Genomic DNA, 21,736 nt, shown 5'->3' on the forward strand with positions numbered 1-21,736 from the left:
ATTTCCTGCTTCACATACAGCAGCAAACATTGCTGCTGTGAAAACATCTCTCATGGAGGAATGGGGGATTACATCTAAGATTAGATGTCTTTTCACTGATGCAGCTGCTAATATGATTGCATGTGCCAACAATTTACAGCTTAGGCATAGCATTTGCATTGCCTATTCTCTAAACTTGATTGTAAAAAAAGCTATTGACTTACCAGGGCTTCAAGACATAAGGAGCAAGGCGAGGAAGATTGTTGCTTATTTTAGAACAAGTACTGTAGCAAAGGAGCGACTGGTAAGTTTCCAGCAACAGATGGGCATACCTTCTCTTAAATTACAGCAGGAGGTAGACACACGCTGGAACAGCACATTTGACATGCTGTCTAGACTGTATGAACAGCGTGAACCAGTTGGTGCTGCACTGGTTTCTCTCAGGACAGATTTGGCTGCTCTGTCCTCAGCTGAGTACCACACAATGTCTGAGTGCCTTGGTGTACTGTCTCCGCTGAAAGAGGCAACTGTTGAACTTTCAGCAGAAAAAACTGTCTCTGGCTCCAAGGTCATTCCCCTCTTATCGCATGTTGAGACATGCTTTAACAACAAGGCAGCAAGGAGTTACTGATGAGAGGGCAGCACAGCTCTGCAACAACCTCATCAGACTTATGTCTGAAAGGTTGGCTCATTATGAGAAATCAAGCCAAATGACCATTGCCACTATCCTGGATCCCCGCTTTAAAACGATGGGCTTTTGCAACCCATCTAATGCCCAGAATGCTGTCAATAGGCTGACAGCTGAATGTGCAGCTAAAATAAGAGAAAAAACAGCATCTGACCCAATCCCAGAGCCTGCTGATACCTCTGCAGCAGCTGGAGATACCTCAGCTAAGTTCACCATGGTCATGTTGTATTTTGAAGCATAAATGAAATGTTATGTATTTTCTCACTATTTTAGGGACAGGCCTGTGGGATCTTCTTGACCAACGGGTGATGGAAACGCAGAAGGTGAAGAGTGCCACTGCCAATGCCACCATTGAAGTTTAACGCTACCTGGGTGAACCCAACATCCCCCGCTCTGAAAACCCACTTCAGTTTTGGTCACGGCATAGGCATATTTACCCACATTTATACATGCTGGCCCTGAGCTATCTGTGTACCCCTGCCTCTTCTGTGCCCTGTCAACGGGTATCTTCCAAGGCTGGCGAAGTGGTCAGCAAGAAAAGAAATAGGTTCAGCCCCAGCCACTGTGGAGAAAATCCTGTTCCTAAATAAAAATCAAACCACAGAAGTTACCCAAAAACACCATCAATCACCACAATACATTTTCCGATGAGCTCTCCACAAACACTATAGCAGTATAAAATATTCCCATTCCACCGTGTCTGCATTTCTTAAAACACTGTCAGTCAGTTATATACATACTCCCACTGTTTCAAAGCACTGTTCCCAGTTTAAATCACTTGAAGCCCTACCCTCTCCCCATGCACCAATCATTCTAAAGAACATTCTAATGTTCATTTAGCACAAATCTTCCTTTTCCCTTGCCCATCTGTCCTACATTTCATTGTTGGTCTGTAGGCTTCTATAATCGTGTGTGTGTTTCCTTGTGTGCATGCATTTATTTAGCATACTTTCTTTATTCGTGATTTTTATTTGTTTACAAACAGGAAAAATGTTCACATTCACAATACAAAATCATATCTTTATTGGTTTAAGTTACTGGGAGTATGCAATTGAACAGATTGTGTCATATAATGTCATATATAATATATTTATTAATTCATTAATTTATTAATCAATCCACTAATTCACTTTTTACTTCTAGATAATGCGTCGGTTGCAAAACATTTTGCGACACAGCGCTTTCCCTCACTTTCACCAGCAGAGGTCCTCGTTGAGCTCTGACTTGAAAAGCTTCGAGTAATGAACCTTTTTCTGATACAACTGTGCTGAAAGCTTCACTGGTTCAGAAAGCTTCACTTCGCCATCACTAGTAAACAGTGAGTGCTAATGAGTCCGGGCAAAGGATAATGGGTAATGTAGTTTATGATAGAATGACAGTCCGGATTGGAGTGCCCTCTGGTGGTGAGCACGGGCACTCACACTGGTGAATTGTGACACTAATCAGTGTTGGAAGTGTGTTGCTGGGACTGGCGTTGTTTCAACCGACTGCACCTGCAATAAAAAGTACATTTAAATAATGTTAACAGCAATACAACCTGGAAGCTAGGTCTGCATAATTATGATTAAAATAAATCGTAAACTAAAGGGATAGTTCAACCAAAAATATAATTCTGTCATAATTTTTTGTCACTTTTTTTAATCATTGTAATTTATCATTATCAAGGTTAAGATTTGAATTTATTAATTTATTTTTTGCGCCAAAAAAAAAAAAAAAACTAACCAACTTTACCCGGGTGCACACTTTTAGATTTATTATAGTCCTTCACGATTGTTCCATGTCAGGCTGTACAAACATAATCAGTGCTGTAAGCCATGTCACACTGTAAGATCAAAACTGTCATAAGTGTCAGACTGTACGATAGTTGAGGCGCGTTAAAACCAGACAAACGCAAGAAGACTAGTCCGGAGTTTTAAATCATCAATGACTCGTTCGGTGACTGTGTGCTGCATTATACATGGGATTGAAATGGTAAATACACTCAACTGAGGCTAATTCGACACCCTCCTCAAACAAATACATAATGCTGCACAAAATAACCTTAAAAAGACTTTGAAATGCCAAAACTTCACTTACCTGAAGATATGCGTGACTGAAAACTCACGAGAGCAGATGAGAAAATGGTGCCGTAGTATCAGTCAGATTCATTCCGCTAATGAGATGCAACCACCTGAGGTGTGGAACCTCGGAGGTCAGCTGCGCTTGATTTCAGGTGTCCTGTGTTTTTCCATATATAATCCAAAGGTTTACCACAAGTCAGCCTGTCTCACTTTGTGCCATAGCTCAAACACATATGGCCCTCATGTGTACATTGTTATCTGGGCCATATACCTCAAAATGAGTTGTGAACCAAGAGAACATTTCCCGCTGATTTTAAAGTTATGTCAAAACAAATATGGTCACATTCTGGCCCATATCTGTTCAGCCATGCCAAATCTGGGCCATATGTGCCAGATAATACCCACATGTGGCCCAAACATGCTTGCTATCTGGGTTGATTCTTTCGTGTTTCAGTGAAAGTAAATATAAGATCCATATTTAATATCTGAAAGCCAGGCTAAGTGAGTAAGGACGGTCACTGCACTCCTGTCAAATTAGGGGTGTGATACCTTCAAAATCCAAACACACAACACCTTGTTGCTATCAACTCTTTAGGGACACATCACACATTCCTAGGACAGACCCTCAGTCACTCCTCAGAACAAATACACACCTTTAGACCACATGAAGAAAGAAGCAATCATTGTTTCTCTTGATTAATCCAAATCATCTCAATAGTGGTCCAATTCAAACTAAACAACAAAACATAAGTAATATGGATAATAATTAATCTAAGCCCTTAAGCCTTTATATATAAACATCCTTCAGTTTATATTTGTGCTTTGCCCACAGTTCAGAGGTCTCCTCTGCCCATGCAAGACTTATGTTTAAAGCACAAATGTCTGGGGTCACTATCCTCTACCTCAACTTCATGTTTACTGTACATCATATTCTTATCAACCTTCCCATATGAAAAAAACCTATATGGTTCATATATAGTGACCATATATGTTCCTTACTTAAATCAGTCAGAATCATCTTATATGTTTAATGTAAGTCCCATATATGTCATACACAAAATCAGACCGTTTATGGCCCGTTTCATACTAAAAAGCACACAGAAAACTTTTGGGTCATGTATGAACACTGCAAAAATCTTATATGAGTTTTACATGTAAACTGTATGCAATGGTATATGGTATTAGTAGAAAATACATGATATTCATATACAAATCATATAAAGTTCTTATACTGAATCATATGCTTGTCATATTAAAGTCATATAGGATTTATTTATATTTTGTGTCATTTGTTTATATGGTTTTTATACAGATTTCATATGTTTTTAATAGGGAAATGGTGTGTTAGCTCTTCAAGTTTATATAATATACATATAAACTACATACAATAATCATACATGATTTCAGTCAATATTACAACATCTCTGCATATACTAACCATATATGATTTCAATCAATGACATAAGCCCCGTTTCCACCACAGGAACTTTACCCAGGAACTAGGAACTTTGGGTGGTACTTCGTGTGTTTCGACCGCAGGAACCAGGGTAAAATTGAAGTTCCGGGTAAATATTTCCCCCTCCAAACGGCCCTGCTCGCGAGGTAGTACTTTTTCAAAGTTCAGGAACTTTCGAGGGCGGGACTTGGGCGCTGAACATGCTGATTGGTTGAGCTCACGCAGTTCAACCGGCATTTTTAAAAGTCTTTTGCGAGGTTCGTTTTGCGTTCAGTAAATATCAGTCTTGCTCTCTGTCTGGTGGCGCGCGGTCGTCTCAGCCATCTCACGTTCAATGTCCGTAATAGCTGATAATAATATACATTGTCATTTTAAATCTAGCTTTACAAGCTTTCTGAATATGCTGCAGCTGCATGCTGCTGAATCTGCATATTAGTGCTCTTTTCTGTCGTTGTTAATTACCTCTTTAGTAAACCTATACATAACCAGCAAAAGCAGCACAGGTTGAATCTCTTCCATACTCGTTATTCATTTTTTTTCACCATGTAAACGACCTGACCGATTACTTTTAAGTGTGTGTCCTTACATGACGTGACGGCGCGCGCCGCGCTCATGTTGACAAGAGAGGAAAGTACATTTTTCTGAGGGGTAAACTTTTTATTTCGTAAGTTATGAAGATAATGTTGGAGTAATGACACAGCGTATATTGCCCCGGGTAGTTTTTACTTTAACTGCGCCTGACAGAATTTTTTTTTTCTGAGATGATTATTGCACTTTACAACAAATAGCTATAAATAATACTGTATTAGTCCTGGTGGCCGTTAAGAGTTGCTATGGCTTCAGTTAACACACTCCAGCTGCTGGAGAAAACAGCGTTGACATTTTTGGTGCGGCAGACAAACTGCATGTGACAAAATGATTGCGATTGAAAGTCATCACATGTAAACACCAGATCGGTTTAGATAACGTCTCATGTAAACAGTTCACTAAATCTTTCAATCGGTACACTTAAAAATGATTACATGTCTGTCACTGACTTGGAGGAGTAGTCGCGCGTAGTCCTACATCACCGGACTAATCTGCCTAATCTTCTCGGAACTTTATCGCGGTCGAAACGCAGACAGCTGCAGGTCTGGGGGGGAGAAAAGTTCCTGTAAAAAAGTTCCTGGTACAAATTGTTCCGGGTAATTTTGGTGGAAACGGGGCTATACACACATTTGTGATGGAAACACTTTTATTTCAACACAAAATTAAACACTCAAATTATACTCCACATGAGTAATTTACAATTCCAACTTGATAGCAAACTGAACTTTGCTCAGGAAAAAAACAAAACCCAAAAAACAACACAAAAATACACTGAACACAGCGTCATGGCCATCAATCAAAGATAATGAACGGATTAGTTCACCCCAAAATAAAAATTGACTGATCATTTACTCACCCCCATCTCATCCAAGATGTTCATGTCTTTATTTCTTCAGTGGAAAAGAAATTAAGTTTCTTGAAGAAAACATTCGATCAGTCATTTAAAAAAAAAATGTATATACTTTTCAACCTTAATTGTTCAACTTGCTCAGCTCTGCGAGGTGCCAAGGATGACGTAATCACGAAATCTGAAAATAAATGAACGTCTTGTGGGTTTGGAACGACATGAGGGTCATTTTAACAACATACATTTTTGGGTGAACTAAACGTTAAAAATTGACAACGTTTAATAAATACTGTAATAATGTATTGCTCATTGTTAGTTCATGTTAGTTAATACATTACAATAAAGTCTCATTTGTTAACATTAGTTCAAGTCTTACAACTCACATTACATAAACTTCTTCAACACTTCCCCTTCAGAACTGAACCAGTCCTCATGGGATGAAACAGTCTGTGGCTGAACCTGTTCTTCTTGCGTGGTCTTCAAATGTTTTCATGAAGATCTTTCTGTGGAAGAAAAAGAAAATCTTCTTGACCACCCCATTTACATACAGGAATATTACAGACACGTTTCAATATAATGTTTTTTTCAGTATAACAATATATTCTTATACAGTTACTTACTTTCTATTACAAAATTGTAATATTGTACATCATTTAGATTCATATATGTTGCAGTTACATGAATGCAAATTATAGAAGTTTATATTTTAGCTATATTTTAACTACATTAGAGCAATTTGCAAACTCAAGTTCACTAAAACATTAACTCTTTTAAAGTGAATTGGCACAAAATAGACTATTAATGATCACAAAAGGAACATACCGGTAAACAAATCACATTACATTTCTTCTAACTTTTGCTTTTTGTCAGTGTCACACAGCTTTCACTGTATCGTTGTATAACGTTATCTATGCAAACCATGAGCTTTAGGGTTTAACTTAGTTATCAAATGACATAGTTAAACAACTAGAATAGTCGTTTTTTACATTTGATCATTTAGCAGACGCTTTTATTCAAAGGGACTAACAAATGATGAGACCAATCATATAGTTTAATAACTTTAATACAAATATAAGCATTTTTCACTTGTTTTTGCACATTAAATACTTGTAATTTAATTTTTGCACGTGCGCACATCATAATTAGGCTTAACGTTACCTGTACGTTACGGCTGTGGCACCGACATGATAACAGAAACGAACAATTTACAAATCTTTTAGCAAATCTTGCCATTAAATAAGTTAACATTTGCATTGAGAACGACATGACAAACACCATTCTTACCTGGAGCTCGACACTTCGCGGTCCCGCTGGGAGGCAATCATATCACGGACACGGAGACAACAAGAACCCGCGATTGATTTCCTCCTGGCCGCGGCGCTTTGACGCATGCGCAGTTTGCGATGACAGAACTAAGGCTTAAATATTGCTGATATTGCTGTTAAGTTTGTATGGGTAGAACATTACGAAACAAATATATGGGAATATACTGCAATTATATGCAAAATAGCCTATATTAAAGGAAATATAAAGGAATAAAGGAAACTAAAGCCTTTTTTAATATAGCTACTGCAATGTATGCATATTGACTATATTTATAAAATATGGCTATATTTTAACACATAAAATATTTAGTAATTAAGATATAAATAGTATTACATGTAATATCCATTAAGTTGTATCCTTTATTGTGTTGTACTGTATATTGAATTTCCCATATTAATGTGAATGCATGTACACACACATAAACACTTTTACAGAATGAGTTACAACAAATTTCTACTTCCCATCATGCTTTACTTCTGATTTAAAGGAGGTTAAATGTTAAAATTAATTGTTATTTGATGTGTTTTTGCTCAATTTAAAAACCTGTAAAACTGTTACTTTTATTAACAATAATGTCAGTTACAGCTCTTTGCTAAATATGTAGGAACATGCCAGTGTGCTTGACTTGTGTTATTGTTAACTGTATGTGTGTGTGTGTGTATGTGTGTGTGTATATATATATATATATATATATATATATATATATATATATATATATATATATATATATATATATATATATATATATATATATTTTTTTTTTTTTTTTTTTTTTCTTTGCATTAGGGTTACCCCTTTTTATTCGTTTTACTTGCTAATTAATTTACTAAAGTGAAATCTCACTGATTTGCAGGGGTTGTATTTAACACAATCCAGCATATTTTTTTTTTTACAGTGTAGGACATATATGATTGAAAATACATGAATATTGTACAATTTGTATATGTGGTTTTTGCAGCATATATGATCCTTATAGTTTTCTGTTGGAACATATAAGAATCACACATGTTTTTAGCAAGACTTTTCCATATGGGTTCTTCCTGTCCGCTGTTTCAACACAATTTTTCACAAACCACCCTATTTTTTTTTTTTTTTTGTGTTTCCATCAAACCCAATTTCACTCATCATATCTAACCATTTATGAACATAAATCTACATTTGTTAACGTTGTAAACTTTTCATCAAAACGACGTAATTATCTATTTGTATCACATTCAACCAGCTTGTTGTCACATCTTGTGTGTTCTGTCTTGTGTGCACATGTGGGTTTTGTTAGTGTGGCCATGTGCTCCTGTCAGTGTTTGATTCCTCCCTCTCTGTCATCTCATTATTGGTTTCATTTGCCCCACCTGTGTTCCCTCATTCTCTGCTTGATTTGTCCCCTTTGAGAAGCTCCTGAAGCCTGTTGAATGAAGCTAGAACAAACTCTGAGTTTCAGAGTAGGTTTAGAGTTGACAAATCCAGATAAAACCGTTTCTCAAAGTTTGGTATAAACTTTCTCTGTGAACTCCGCTTTAATCCAGAGTCAGCGATTAACTCTGAAACCTGAAAGTGTGAGACGTGCAGCAAATAGCCAATCACAGCCTCCGTTTGATTCACTTCTATTCTGGAGATTGAGAGATCGTTTTGAAAATGATCATGAAATTAAATGTGTTTACAAAGCAGGAATAAAGACTGCTGCTGCGGAGAGTTTGAGAAAGCAGCTGAAAGATGATCTGACTATATCAATGCATGATGTGAACCAAAGGAATATGCCTAATAATTATAGGTTCACACATTTACGTTGTTTAAAAGCATTATGAATGCATGTTTTATATGTATATTAATATGTGGCTACTTGTCAATAAATATAACAATTATATGATTATATTAATTAAAAGTAATTATAATTAATATCCTATAATATAAATATAATAAATAATAAGCACCAAAGGATAAGCAAATTTGTCTCTAACGTTTTTTTCTCTATAAACTGCAAATTTGGAACAGGGTTTAGTGTGTACTTGCAGCCGATTGGTCCAGTTTGGGTTTGCAGTCTCTAACCCAGAATAAAACTGGCTCCAGAGCAGGTTAGCCGTGCAGTGTAAGTTACGATGGTGATGAACACCGCTAAAAACCAATCCAGCTTCTTGAGCACGATAAAACAGAGTTTGCTCAAAATAATCTTGAACTTACCTGGGTAGCAACTGAAACCAGCTTTGGGCAACAGGCCACTGTGTTTGTCAGTCTCGGTCGGATCGTTGTTATGTCTACATCTCCAGTTTTCCTTGTGTTTCCTTTTTGGTATGTTTCGAGTTTATGTTTAGGACTGTTTAGATGTTTTCCCCCGTGGGTTTTGTTTTGTATTTATGTTTATTTTATAATAAAACTTACCTTTACCTGCACTTAGTGATGGCCAAATAAAGCGTTTCAAAGCATTACTGCTTTCTCATACAATTTCTCATACATTTCTCATGTCTCATACAAACTGGAAGCTTCATTCAGATGCATAAAATGCAAGCAGGCTTATGTTAACGCCCCGTTTATTACGTATAAACCGAGGTGATCAAAGCTGAAACAATGTTAGTGCTGTAAAACTCATTTATGTAGGTGAATTTTACAGATACCGATGAATTTCATGTGTTCACCGTGATAATAAAACATTAAGCATGATGTGTGTGTGTAATTATTTATTTAGACAAGGACAGAAGATCAGACCAGCTTAAAAAAAGCTGGAAACCATCACAGAAAATCTAATGGTTTCTATTAAAATATTTTAAATATTGTTATTCTTTAAAAGGCATATATAACATTTTTGCTGTGAGTTTGGGACATATTCCCTTAGGATATAATGCCCCCACCAATATAACTCAACACATCAGTAGAGACCCAGAGGGGATGTGAACCCGCTATAATTTCCATTACAACCAATAAAATTCCCATGAAAACCATTAAATCCATTAGACTTTCTGTTATTTTTTCAGCAGGGTAGTATCATGTGTGAAAGCACATAAGAAATACAACCTACAGGTGTCATACCTTCAGCACTGATTGGGCTGTGAAAGCAGTCATGTGGTTCACTACAGGAGTGAAGCGGTGTGTTTGCTCCAGAAGTCATTTTCACGTGACTAGTGACGTCGTGATACAAGCTCCGAAGCAGTGGTTCATTGTAAGAACCGTTCGAGTTTGAAGCAAGCTTCAGAGTATCGGTGTCAGATGTAACATCACTACCTGCACTTGAGTCCTCACACCAGTTTTCCTTTGTTCAGACGTGACACTCGTTCACTCATCTTTCTCTCATGACATTATTGCTTAGTCATATTTAATACCCAATTCTTTATCAAAATCTTTCCAAATAATTAGGATTTCCTTTAAAGTACATTTTTCTTTCAGTGTCTTGTCCATTAAAATTCCAAAATTGTCATAATTTTACCAAGAACTTACAAATGGTCTTCCAGATTACTTCAATCATCTTTTCCTTTTGGCCGTTCCCTTCAGCGGTCGCAGCGAATCATCTTCCTCCATCTAGCCATGTCCCCTGCATCCTCTTCTCTAATGGGTCCTGCACACTGTGCGATTTTTCAAAATCCTTGGCGAATGTCCCATGTCACACTGTAAGATCTCAGTTGACATTAAAGGGGCGGTGAAATGCTGTTTCATGCATACTGAGCTTTTTGCACTGTTAAAGACTTGGATTCCCATCCTAAACATAGACAAAGTTTCCAAAACTAATGTTGGACGTTTGATGGAGTATTTCTGTGTTAAAAATACTCCTTCCGGTTTCTCACAAGTTTCGGCGAGTTTTTTTCGAGTATGGGTCGGCTTGACGTTAATAGAGCGGAAGGTCCTTGTATGGGCCGTACGGGCTCTTCTCCCGGTAGGGTGTGCGCGCGCGTAACTAGAGGGAGAGAGAGGAAATGCACGCCGTAAACAGTCTCTCAGGTGCAGATCCAGTCGTCCGTGAACACTTATGACGCGCCGCGCTCCACTTTATTCCTATGGGTGATGTCGAGCGACTTCAACGCTTCAGCACAGCATTCTGGGAAGGCAGCGCTGCATTTGAACCGATTTGAACGCAGAAATGACGGGAAGCTTCAAGGCATCGCTTCAGTCGCGTCGCAAAGTGGATTTCCACGGTCACTGCTGTCACAGGACTTTACCAAATCATACCAAAGAAGTGTGTTTTTGACAGAGCGGTCCCAGCGATAAAGGTTCGGTCCTTGGAAGCAGCCGGTGAGTAAATCAACTTCAAATGTCTCTGCTATTGGCTATCGTCGCATGAGTAAACATCAGTAAACGATACGATCGCGTGCTTCGTCATTCAAATGCGCTAACGGTTACTCCATTGTTGTTCTGTTACACTGACTCTGACGTGCAAAACCGTTTTGCTTGCTACCTCTAAGGTCTAACGTTAGTCACATACAATAGTCCATAAACCGAATCATGTCCTCATAAACTGCACACAAAGGCCCCTAAATACAGTACATACCACAGAGACGGACATCCTGATGTTGCCGTTTCTCCTGTTCAATTTATTTCAGCCTCAGATTTGATTCTGGATCATTATCTGTATTAGCTGAGATAGATGGGTTTCTCCACGCTTGAGGACGTCACCGCTTTGCGCGCTTGTCATTCTTTAGCTCCGCCCACACGATACGCCTCTAGGCGCTCATTTTTTTCTGGAAAGACTCGGTACAGCCCATATTTCTTTTATAAATATGATAAAACTAAAGACTTTTCGGAGATATGAAGGATGCAATACTACTCTATAGGTACACAAGATTGACATGAGATTGACTGAAACTGAGTGTTTCACCGCCCCTTTAATGTCAGACTGCACGATAGTGAAGGCGCGCTAAAAACGGACCCACGCAAGAAAACTCACCCGGAGTTTTATATCATCAATGAATGACGCGTTCGGTGACGGTGAGCTGCATTACACGCGGGACTGAAATGCTGGCTACAAAGAAATCTCTAGCTCTCGTTTTGGTCATAGTTTGTCTTGAAAAACGGAGACTCCTTGCCGGTCGTCGTAGGAGAAGTCACACTGCAGGATTCTGTGCCAAATCTTCTGACACTGCCAGAATTTCGTCTGAGGTAAAATTTGATTGCAGCGCTCATTAATCGGCTGCCGGTGAACATGTCAAACTAACGACCAGACGTCAGATTTTAGCCTAGGATCTGAGGAATCTTTTAGGATTTGCTAAATTTGTCCCAGACGGCCAAATCGTGGCCAAAATCGCACAGTGTGCACCCGGCTTAAGACTGACTTCCTTCACCTCCTTCTTCCCTACATCCATAAACCTCCTTTTTGGTCTTCCTCTCAACCTCCTGGCTTTTCCTTAGAGTGGACTGTCTCCAAACTCGATCTCGATCAATGACTCGGATCGCCAATGTCACGTGATTTCAGCAGTTTGGCACGCGATCTGAATCATGAATCAGTACGCTGATTCATAACCGTTTGAATCTTTATTTGACGATTGATCACAAACACGGAAGAGGAGACAATGCTGAATAAAGTCGTAGTTTTTGTTATTTTTGGACCAAAATGTATTTCTGATGCTTCAAGAGACTCTAATTAACCCACTGATGTCTCATATGGACTACTCTGATGATGCTTTGATGACGTTTCTGGACATGGACAGTATAGTGTGCATACACTTGGATATGCTCTTGGACTAAATATGAAATATCTTAAACTGTGTGTGAAGATGGACGGAGGTCTTACGGGTGTGGAACGACATTAGGGAGAGTCATTAATGACATCAATTTCATTTTTGGGTGAACTAACCCTTTAAATGCGTCTTGATCTGACACATTGGGATATGCATCAATAAATTATATACTCATTATTTACTAATGTTTTGATCATCATTTGTTCATGATTAACAATTTATTGAGATAACGGTACGCTGACATTTCAGTGATTAATAATATTTTAACTAATAACTTAATAACCATTCTGTCAGGATTCCGGTGTGATCTACACTAATTGTTTGTTTACCTTTTGTTTCCACATGTACACTCTCTGTCTCCTCCCTCCTCGTAATCCCTGATTGTTTTCCACCGTTGTCTCGTGTTCGTCTCTCTATTTAATGTCCTGATGTTTTGTTCTCATTGCGCGTTCGTTGTTTCCTCCTGGGTGATCGCTGCCGTGTGTCGTCCGGTTCGTGTTGGTTTTTGTTTTTGTTTGTTTCGCTTTTTTTTTTATTCATTCACCTTTTGTTTTGCCTTCAGGACTCAGCTGAGACTGTGTTTGCCCGGGCCGTTCTCCTTTCACCTGTTTTGTTGGATCTCTCTGTGGGTCTCTCTCTCGCCCTCTCCCGTGGATTCCTCCTTGGATCTTTGGACTTCTGCTGTCAAGCGTATCTCGCTATTAGACTGAGCTGGCTTCTTCGTTTGCCTTCAGTACTGTGTATCCTGTGAACATTTGTTTATCTTTCTACGTTGCTCATCAGTGTGTCTTGCCCAAGCGGCAACCTCACACGATCTCTCTTGAAGCCAATACGGAAGTAATGTAAACTGCAATTCCTCAACTGGCCACTAGGGACAGGCTCCAGAAGGGAGCAGAATCTCATTGAGCCCCATGTTAAAATTCTCAACTTTAAAGCAGAAAAAAACATGTTTACAGCCTGGTACAAATTGTGGTTTTGGCTTATAAGGCTAATTTTGATCTTCATGACAACTGTGAGGGGGGGTGAATTTTTTTTATAAATCATTTCATTTACGTTATATAAAGCCTTAAAGTTCTGCATAATTAAGGGCATGGTTACAAGTGGATAGCCATTTATCTGCCGTCTATAGTCATTGCGTCACCTCAGCTCCGCGCACATCCCGTCTTTTTGCCCATTTTCTGTTAACCGGGAGTGACACGCGATGACTCGCTCACAAGATGGCAACGCCCAGCTCGACCATACTTTAAGCTTCAGAACGGCTTATCAGAATCCTATGGGTGACGTCACGGACGCTACGTCCTACGTCAAATGCCTGGATTTTGTCGCACATGGAGGAGACTTTATAACCCCCTGTGTCATGCAGTTGGGCAAACTGATGGACTATGTCTTTCCTTATCTGCCTCCCCTTTTGGAACCTTAACAGCAAAAGGAAGGAGGAAGATGAGGAAGCTCAAGGAGAATGAAGACAACATGATCCCTCCCGCCAGGCAGTGCATTGAGCTAAGGGTCCATTCCTTGTTTAGGTAGACCTCAACCCACTTGAAATGCGCTGGAGAGCAGCAGCAAACCTCTCCATTCATTGGCCATCTCATCAGATGGGCCAGAGAACAGAGAGAGATCTGCATGATGGTAACGGGCTTTCATCACAAGCCCTGGCTGTTAAACAGGACCTGAAGTGGGAGTTCCACATAGACTCCATCAGTGTTGTAGTCGAGTCACTAACTGTCGAGTCCGAGTCGAGTCTCGAGTCCCAGTGTTCCGAGTCCAAGTCCGAGTCACCAAAGAAGAGTCCAAGTCGAGTCACCATTACCTGAGTTTGAGTCCGAGTCGAGGCTCGAGTCCCGTGTTCGAGTCCAATTTATTATACTTTAAATTGTCATTTATTTCTGTGATGCAAAGCTGAATTTTCAGTATCATTCCTCCAGTCTTCAGTGATCATGATCCTTCAGAAATCATTCTCAGATGAGGATTCATTATCAAAGTTGGAAACAGGTTATGAAAAAATATTAAGCAGCAGAACTGTGATACTTTGTAAAAAGTTAAATAAAGAAGCAAATGTTTTAAAAATAGAACTCTATACACTACTGGTCAGTAATTTGGGGTCAGTCATTTTTTTTCTCTTTAAAATAAATCAATAATTTTATTCAGAATGGATGTGTTAAATTGATAAAAAAGTGACAGTAAAGGAGATTTATATTATTTACAAATATTTTTTTATTTTGAATAATTATTTTGTCTAATGTATTAGGCAGCAGAACTGTTTCCAACACTCATAATAAATCCTCATCTGAGAATGATTTCTGAAGGATCATGATCACTGAAGACTGGAGGAAATATCCTAAACATTCAGCTTTGATCACAGAAATAATTGATAATATAAAGTATAATAAATTGAAAACAAAATATTTTACATTGTAAAAATATATCACAATATTAAAAAAAAATCTGTATTTTTGTCAAATAAATGCAGGCTTGATGAGCAGAAGAAACTTCTTTTAAAAACATTACAGTAATGTGTCCAAACCTTTGGCCTGTAGTGTACATAGGCAAATACATTTGAAAGGATTGTTTATTGCCGCTTCCATAGACACATTTGTGTATTTTACAAACTATAAATGTATTATTTTGCTATAAATGATATGTATTTAAATATCTGAATGAAATCTAAAATAAACTTAAGGATTAAGCGCTGAGCGCGTCCGTCTTTGGCTCAGCACCAGCCATTGCAGAAAGCACAGTTTGAATCTGGCAGTTATGTCCCGTTACTGTACATTCACTTCACTGTACATAGACATCGTCGACGGCTGATGCCAAATAGGCAGACATCGCCCAACCCTAGCTTCCTCTGTTCATTATCATATATGCATTAGTCAATAATAGTTTCTTTATTTTCCTAATGACAACATTTAGCCTGCGAATAATGCAGGAGAATGCGGCGTAAAGTGGGTGACGTCAGTGAGTGTGTTGCCAAGCAAGGAGAGCGAGCGGTAGCAGTGTCTGTGAGGGAAAAAAAGATCACGATTCACGGCTGGTCTTGGAGCAGGAAACAGGAAAAGTGTAACATCAAAAAGTCAGAAACAACGTAATTAATTTGATGAATCCTCAAGTCCGATTTTATATCCTTGAGACTCGAGTCCAAGTACGAGTCATCAGTCCACGAGTCCAAGTCGAGTCCCGAGTCCAGAGAACAGAGTCTCGAGTCAGACTCGAGTCCAGAGAATAAGGACTCGAGTCCGAGTCCAGGACTCGAGTACTCCATCACTTAACTCCATTGTGAAAAAAGCCCAGCAGAATTTGTACTTCCTTCGTCAGCAGATGAAGTTCAACCTGCTACAGGAAATACTGACCAGGTTCTACTCAGTCATCTTTATTTTGCAAAAATTCATATGCCCTTGTAATCTTCAGTCAAAATGCCTTTCCTCTTGCAACAACATCTCTTCTCTGATGAAGTGCTTACTGATGCAAGGGCGGGGCAACCTGTCACTCAAATGAGATCATAGTGACAGCAAACCGTAATGATTTAACAATACAATCAATTCCCAATAGACAATAGTCCCACCCTACTATTTTATGGGATCAAGAAGCCATTTAACTTTGATATACACCACAGTAGGAAAAAAACACCAACACAACTTCTGTTCTGCGTGGTGTTGACTTACCCAGGCCATTGCCAGTCACTAAAGTTGTCAAACATTTGTTCCCTTTGATACCACCCAGGAGTGCATTTCCCAAAAGCATCTTTAGCCAACTATGGTCGCAAGTTCTGTTGAATTGTGTAGGCAATGACAGAATTTGCAACCACAGTTGGCTTTTGAGAAACGCACCCCAGGTTAGAAGATTTAGGTGTGATTGATTAGGGTTGGAGCTGAACTCTGCAGTACATTGGTTCTCTAGGAGCAGAGCTTCAGACCTAGGCTTTAATGTAACCACTAGTCTACATATTCTGTTTTGAACTGTGTTTGTGTGTGTGTCATAGGGTAAGATTGGTGAGAAGACAGGCTACTTGCCCATGAATTACATCATCAGGGTGCGAGCAGGCGAGAGGGTGTATAAAGTGACGCGCTCCTTCGTGGGAAACAGAGAGATGGGCCAGATTACCCTGAAGAAAGATCAGGTCAGTGTGTGTCTGTGTGGTGAGGACTAAAGAGAGTCAACTGAAACAGTCAACAGAAATACCTCTGTATAAGCCAAAAATCTGGCCTCCCTAGTTAATGTTTGTACTTAAAGGGTTACTTCAACCAAAAATGTATATATTATTAAAAAAAACAAACAAAAGAAGCATGATCATTTGAATATACTCCCAGGTTTCTACTGATACAAAGCCATATGCTAAATCGCTGAAGTAACCCTTTAAGAGGCAGTTTATTGAATGATTACAGATCGATTTTCAGATTTAAAACTGTGTTCTGCTTTGTAGATTGTGGTGAAGAAAGGAGAGGAGGTGAATGGATATCTGAAAGTAAGCACTGGCCGTAAACTGGGCTTCTTCCCTGCTGACCTACTACAGGAGCTCTGAATGACGGAGATTCATTCCTGAAGAAAATAAGTGAAGCTCAAGAATGGACAGAGAAATAAATGAGACAGAAGACAGAGATGACAATATCTGACCTCACTAGCTCTGTGAAAGAAATATGAACACACGTGGACATCTACACAGGGTCTAAATTTAACTTTCACTAAGAACTGTATATGAATAAAAATGTTCTTTGATGAGAAAATAAAAACAAATGTTGCTCATTAGTTGGCTGGTAATTTTATTAGAAACTGCAAAATGATGCAAAGAATAATTCATACTGCAACGGTGATAGTCTAATCCTATCTGATGTGAGACATACAAACAGTTTTCTAAACAAAACGTGTCAAACTGTATTATAAAAGTTTAGTCAAACTCTTTGTGGCGACATCATACATATACATGAACCATTAACAACAGGTGTAACAACCCAATCAATGAAAATCCAAAGCAACACTGAAAACTAGATCACTTAAAAGAAAAAAAGAACACAAAAAAGTAATGGAGGTATGGTTAAGAGTTTCCAAAAAGTTTTTAATGTGAACTTCAAATAACAAAAATACTTACTTACTAATATTATTATTATTATTATTATGTAGCTTCATAAAGTTGAAGAAACATGTTCCACATTTCTGTCATCAACAGTTGAATGAACTGACTTACTGAACTAGGAAATAGCTTCTTATTTGTAATGCCATGAGCCACACAAAGATATCCAGCATCTCTTCTTGAACATTGAACACGTACAGTTACTCATGACAGTCTGTAAGAAGCAGCAGACGCCTGTCCTAACAGCCATTACAAATGATCACTCCTCCCACCCTTGAGTGACTGTGTTCTGGCCACTTACACATAGTTTTTATTAGGGGAGAATAAACCTTTATGTATTTCTTTACATAAACCTGCAGTGCATGTATTGACTTATTTTTAAATGACATTCTCACAGATCCACTGATAAGCATGATTGCATGGATAATCAAACCATCCTGATTCATCATTTAGAGCACAATCTTCATCAGTTCCAAGGAAACTATTTGGCTCTCCATACGCCCAGAACCTGAAATTAAAGACCAGCATTTGCTTTCTGTGTGATATGATACTGGTGTTGATTTATTAGTCAATAATGGGTTCAATTCAGTGTTTTCTCACCCAGAGGTCAGTGTGCTGCCATCAACCCATTTCCATCTGCCCTCCACATCACCGTCAGTCAGACCAATCCAGACTTTAACATCAGCAGATATTTTCTTAACAAAACTCTGATAACATAAAATGATATTTAATTTAATAATTTCCTTCCTATAAACTATCATCCAGTTAGAAAATGAGTTTACTCACTTGTTCTTCTCTGTTGTTTATGATGATCAGATCTGCTCTTCTCTCTGTACAGTATCTTCTGCTCTCGGTCCAGCTCTTCTTCTCAGAGGAAAAGAAGTAAAGATGGGACTTATAGTAAGTCCATCCATCTGTGAACACAACCAGTTTAGGTTTAAGCACTTTATTCCCATCACACTGATCTACCAACTAATAATTAGTCATCTATCCTGTAAAAAACTTAATTGTTTAGTTTTTAATATACTTCATGTTTACCTCTTTCCTGAAGACTTTTTGACAGTTCATTTTTCTCCTTATTTAACTGATCTCTCTCTTCTGTGAGGTCGGTGATCTTGGTCAGTAGCTCATCTCTCTCTTTCGTGAGGTTGGTGATCTTGGTCAGTAGCTCATCTCTCTCTTTCGTGAGGTTGGTGATCTTGGTCAGTAGCTCATCTCTCTCTTCTGTGAGGTTGGTGATCTTGGTTAGTAGCCGGTGTGTCTCTTCAGTGTAGTTTGTACTCTTTGTATGGATGTGGACACACAGCACTATGACGGCAGTCAGCAGAAGAACACACAGCAGCACCAAACACACTCGAGCTGCTCTGGAGCTTCTGTTCCTCACAGTATTACTTCCTGAACACCACAGATATGAAGATCATTAATTGCTCAAATGACTCAAATGTGTGTGTTATGATGAAGTGAGTCTCCTTACCTATGTGTTGAGGCGTTTGGTGACTCTTGGTGTCTGATCTGCTTATGGGATCCATCTTACAATAGTCATTCATCTCTTCTTCATCTTCTCTGTCCATGTCATGATTCCTGGGAACGTTCATATTGCCAGAATAAGACATATTCAGTCTGCTGGAGTTAGATGTGAGCTTATTAGAAATTGTTTCTTCAAGTGGATTGCATTGCTCTGAACTAGGTGTTAAGAAAGCATCACTGTGGTCAAGAACGTGTGACATCCTGTTAAGGTGTTAAAACAACTTATTTGTACTTAAATGCATTTTTGTCCTGTGTTTAATGTATAGTCATGCTCAAAAGTTTACACACCCCTAGCAGAAAATGCAAATATTTTTAACAACATAAGAGAGATGATACAAAATTCATATTATTTTTATTTAGCACTGTACAAAATAAGATTTTTTACATAATTTTTTTTTACATATATTCCACAACAAAATAAATGAATTTCCTCCATTCAAAAGTTGACCTACCCTTGATTCTGAATACTGTGTGTCGGTCCCTGATGATCCACGGCTGTGTGTGATTTTTGTGATGGTTGTTCTTGAGTCTCTTGTTTGTCCTCAGCCGTTAAACTGACCAATGTTCTTCAGAAAAATCCTCCAGGTCCAGCAAATTCTTCAGGTTTCCAGCATCTTTTGCATATTTGAATCATTTCCAGCAGTGACTGAATGATTTTGAGATCCATCTTTTTAAAGTACTAAATATTAAATAATGTGTATTTTGTATGTTCTCTCTTCTTTTGTTAAAATAATGACTCTACTGTATGTATGTGACGTTGTCTATAGGTATACTAACTTCATTAATATGGACAAAGCATGTTACAGTAGTTGATTTGGCAGATTTGAGCGACAAATGCATCTAATTACAGCGGTGACTAATGTCACAGATCAGTTGTTGATCTCTTAAATGCAATCAGAGGTGTTAAAGTGAGTCACAATCTCACCGCTCATTTAGTGCTGAGTTAATGCAGGCTCGCAAAACTTCTCAACAAAGTCAAGAAATGATGCAAGGAAGAGATTTATTGTTGACACTTTCCTTTTTTTAAAACAGAACTTTGTGAGATCACGATTAACTGACAATTACTTTCATTATTACACATCTTTTGGATAAAAAAGCTTGAAAAAGTGCATTGTCTCTAAACCAATCAGAACCATCCACATTGCAGTAATTACGTGGATAGACCTTGAAAACGGTATAACTGTTGGGACAATTGTATGTCCAATAGGGAGGGCCAATGAGACGGCGAGAGAGGGAGCGCGGCCTACGAACTCCTTGTGAGACTTGAAGCTTGTGTTAGGGGTTAACAGCTTATGACCCAGGACCAGTAGTGAAGAAATGAAGACAGAGTCAGGATTGCAATTAATTAAAAGAAAAATTAACTTAAGAATAGTTTGCAGTTTCAAAAGCAGAAGCCAGCTTCAAGTCTCACAAGGAGTTCGTAGGCCGCGCTCCCTCTCTAACCGTCTCGTTGCCTCGCCCTATCGGACATACAATTGTCCCAACAGTTATACCGTTTTCAAGGTCTTATCCACGTCATTACTGCAATGTGGATGGTTCTGATTGGCTCAGTGACAATGCACAGTCATGGTAAATTTCCACTCATGTCAGTTAATCTGATGCACGTTTACATAGACATGTCACTTGTTGACGCTTTCACCCCAGAATAAGGCCCGTAGTGACCTTCCCGATCTGGAGCAGGCGCCAGCTTGCCCAGAACAACAAGTCCACCCATCTCTTAGGGTGCCCATTGTACACCATTCTCAACACTGATCTGTAACAGAGGATATTGCACACATACACAGATACACAGTCTCTCCAAGGTTGGAGCTGATTAAGCTCCAGTTCTAACCAGTTCTTACCAAAACATACTGATAACATGTGCTTTCTTTCAGTGAGAGGGACACACAATAGTACAGGCAATATTCATCTTGAGTCTTTAGTGTTTCAGTAAAAGGAAATATAAAAGGAATAAAATATAATAAATTAAATGAAAGACAAATCCATATTTCATATCTGGAAGCCAGGCTAAGTGAGCAAACCCTGTTACTGCACTCCTGACATGTTAGGGGGTGTGTGTTACCTCAAAAATCCAAACACATGACCTTGTTGCCAGTGTTTAGTGACACATCACACATCTCTAGGCCAGACCCTCAGTCACTCCTCAGAGACCAAATATACACTTTAGAAAACAAGAAACATTAAGCAAAATCATAACTGGAAAGAATCATTATAATAATATAGGATAAATATTGATTAACGTTTTGATTATGAAGTTAATTAGGATATAAATACTTACAGGTATATTGAAGCGGCAGTGGATTTCAGAATCCCCCTTCACTGGCTTCTGCTTTTGAAAGTAAATTTTTCTATTAATTAATTGTAATCCTGACTCTTTGTCTTCATTTCTTCACTACTGGTCCTGGGTCATAAGCAGTGTTGGGAACGTTACTTTAAAAAAGTAATTAGTTTTAGTTACTCACTACCAAAAAGTAGTTAGTATCTGAATTATTCTATAATAACAGTAACTTGTTACCAGGGAAAGTAACTATTTGTGTTACTGTAAAAAA

The 21,736-nt window shown here is 38.5% G+C and overlaps 1 protein-coding gene across 1 annotated transcript in view; it reads right to left on the minus strand.

Moving 5' to 3' along the window:
* The window catches only part of LOC137075801 (uncharacterized), a 61,202-nt gene extending 41,898 nt beyond the window's left edge, over window positions 1-19,304 (minus strand). The window contains exons 1-5 of the mRNA XM_067444755.1: window positions 19,135-19,304; window positions 18,699-19,055; window positions 18,447-18,574; window positions 18,261-18,367; window positions 18,056-18,168 (exon numbers count right to left, since the gene is read on the minus strand). Of these exons, the coding sequence (XP_067300856.1) occupies window positions 18,056-18,168; window positions 18,261-18,367; window positions 18,447-18,574; window positions 18,699-19,055; window positions 19,135-19,273 (844 nt within the window). The 5' untranslated portion in view covers window positions 19,274-19,304. The remainder of the gene's footprint in view (window positions 1-18,055; window positions 18,169-18,260; window positions 18,368-18,446; window positions 18,575-18,698; window positions 19,056-19,134) is intronic.
* Between the last annotated feature and the right edge of the window lie 2,432 nt (window positions 19,305-21,736).

The sequence above is a fragment of the Pseudorasbora parva genome, chromosome 5 (genome assembly GCF_024679245.1).
Source record: "Pseudorasbora parva isolate DD20220531a chromosome 5, ASM2467924v1, whole genome shotgun sequence".
NCBI classification, from domain to species: domain Eukaryota; kingdom Metazoa; phylum Chordata; class Actinopteri; order Cypriniformes; family Gobionidae; genus Pseudorasbora; species Pseudorasbora parva.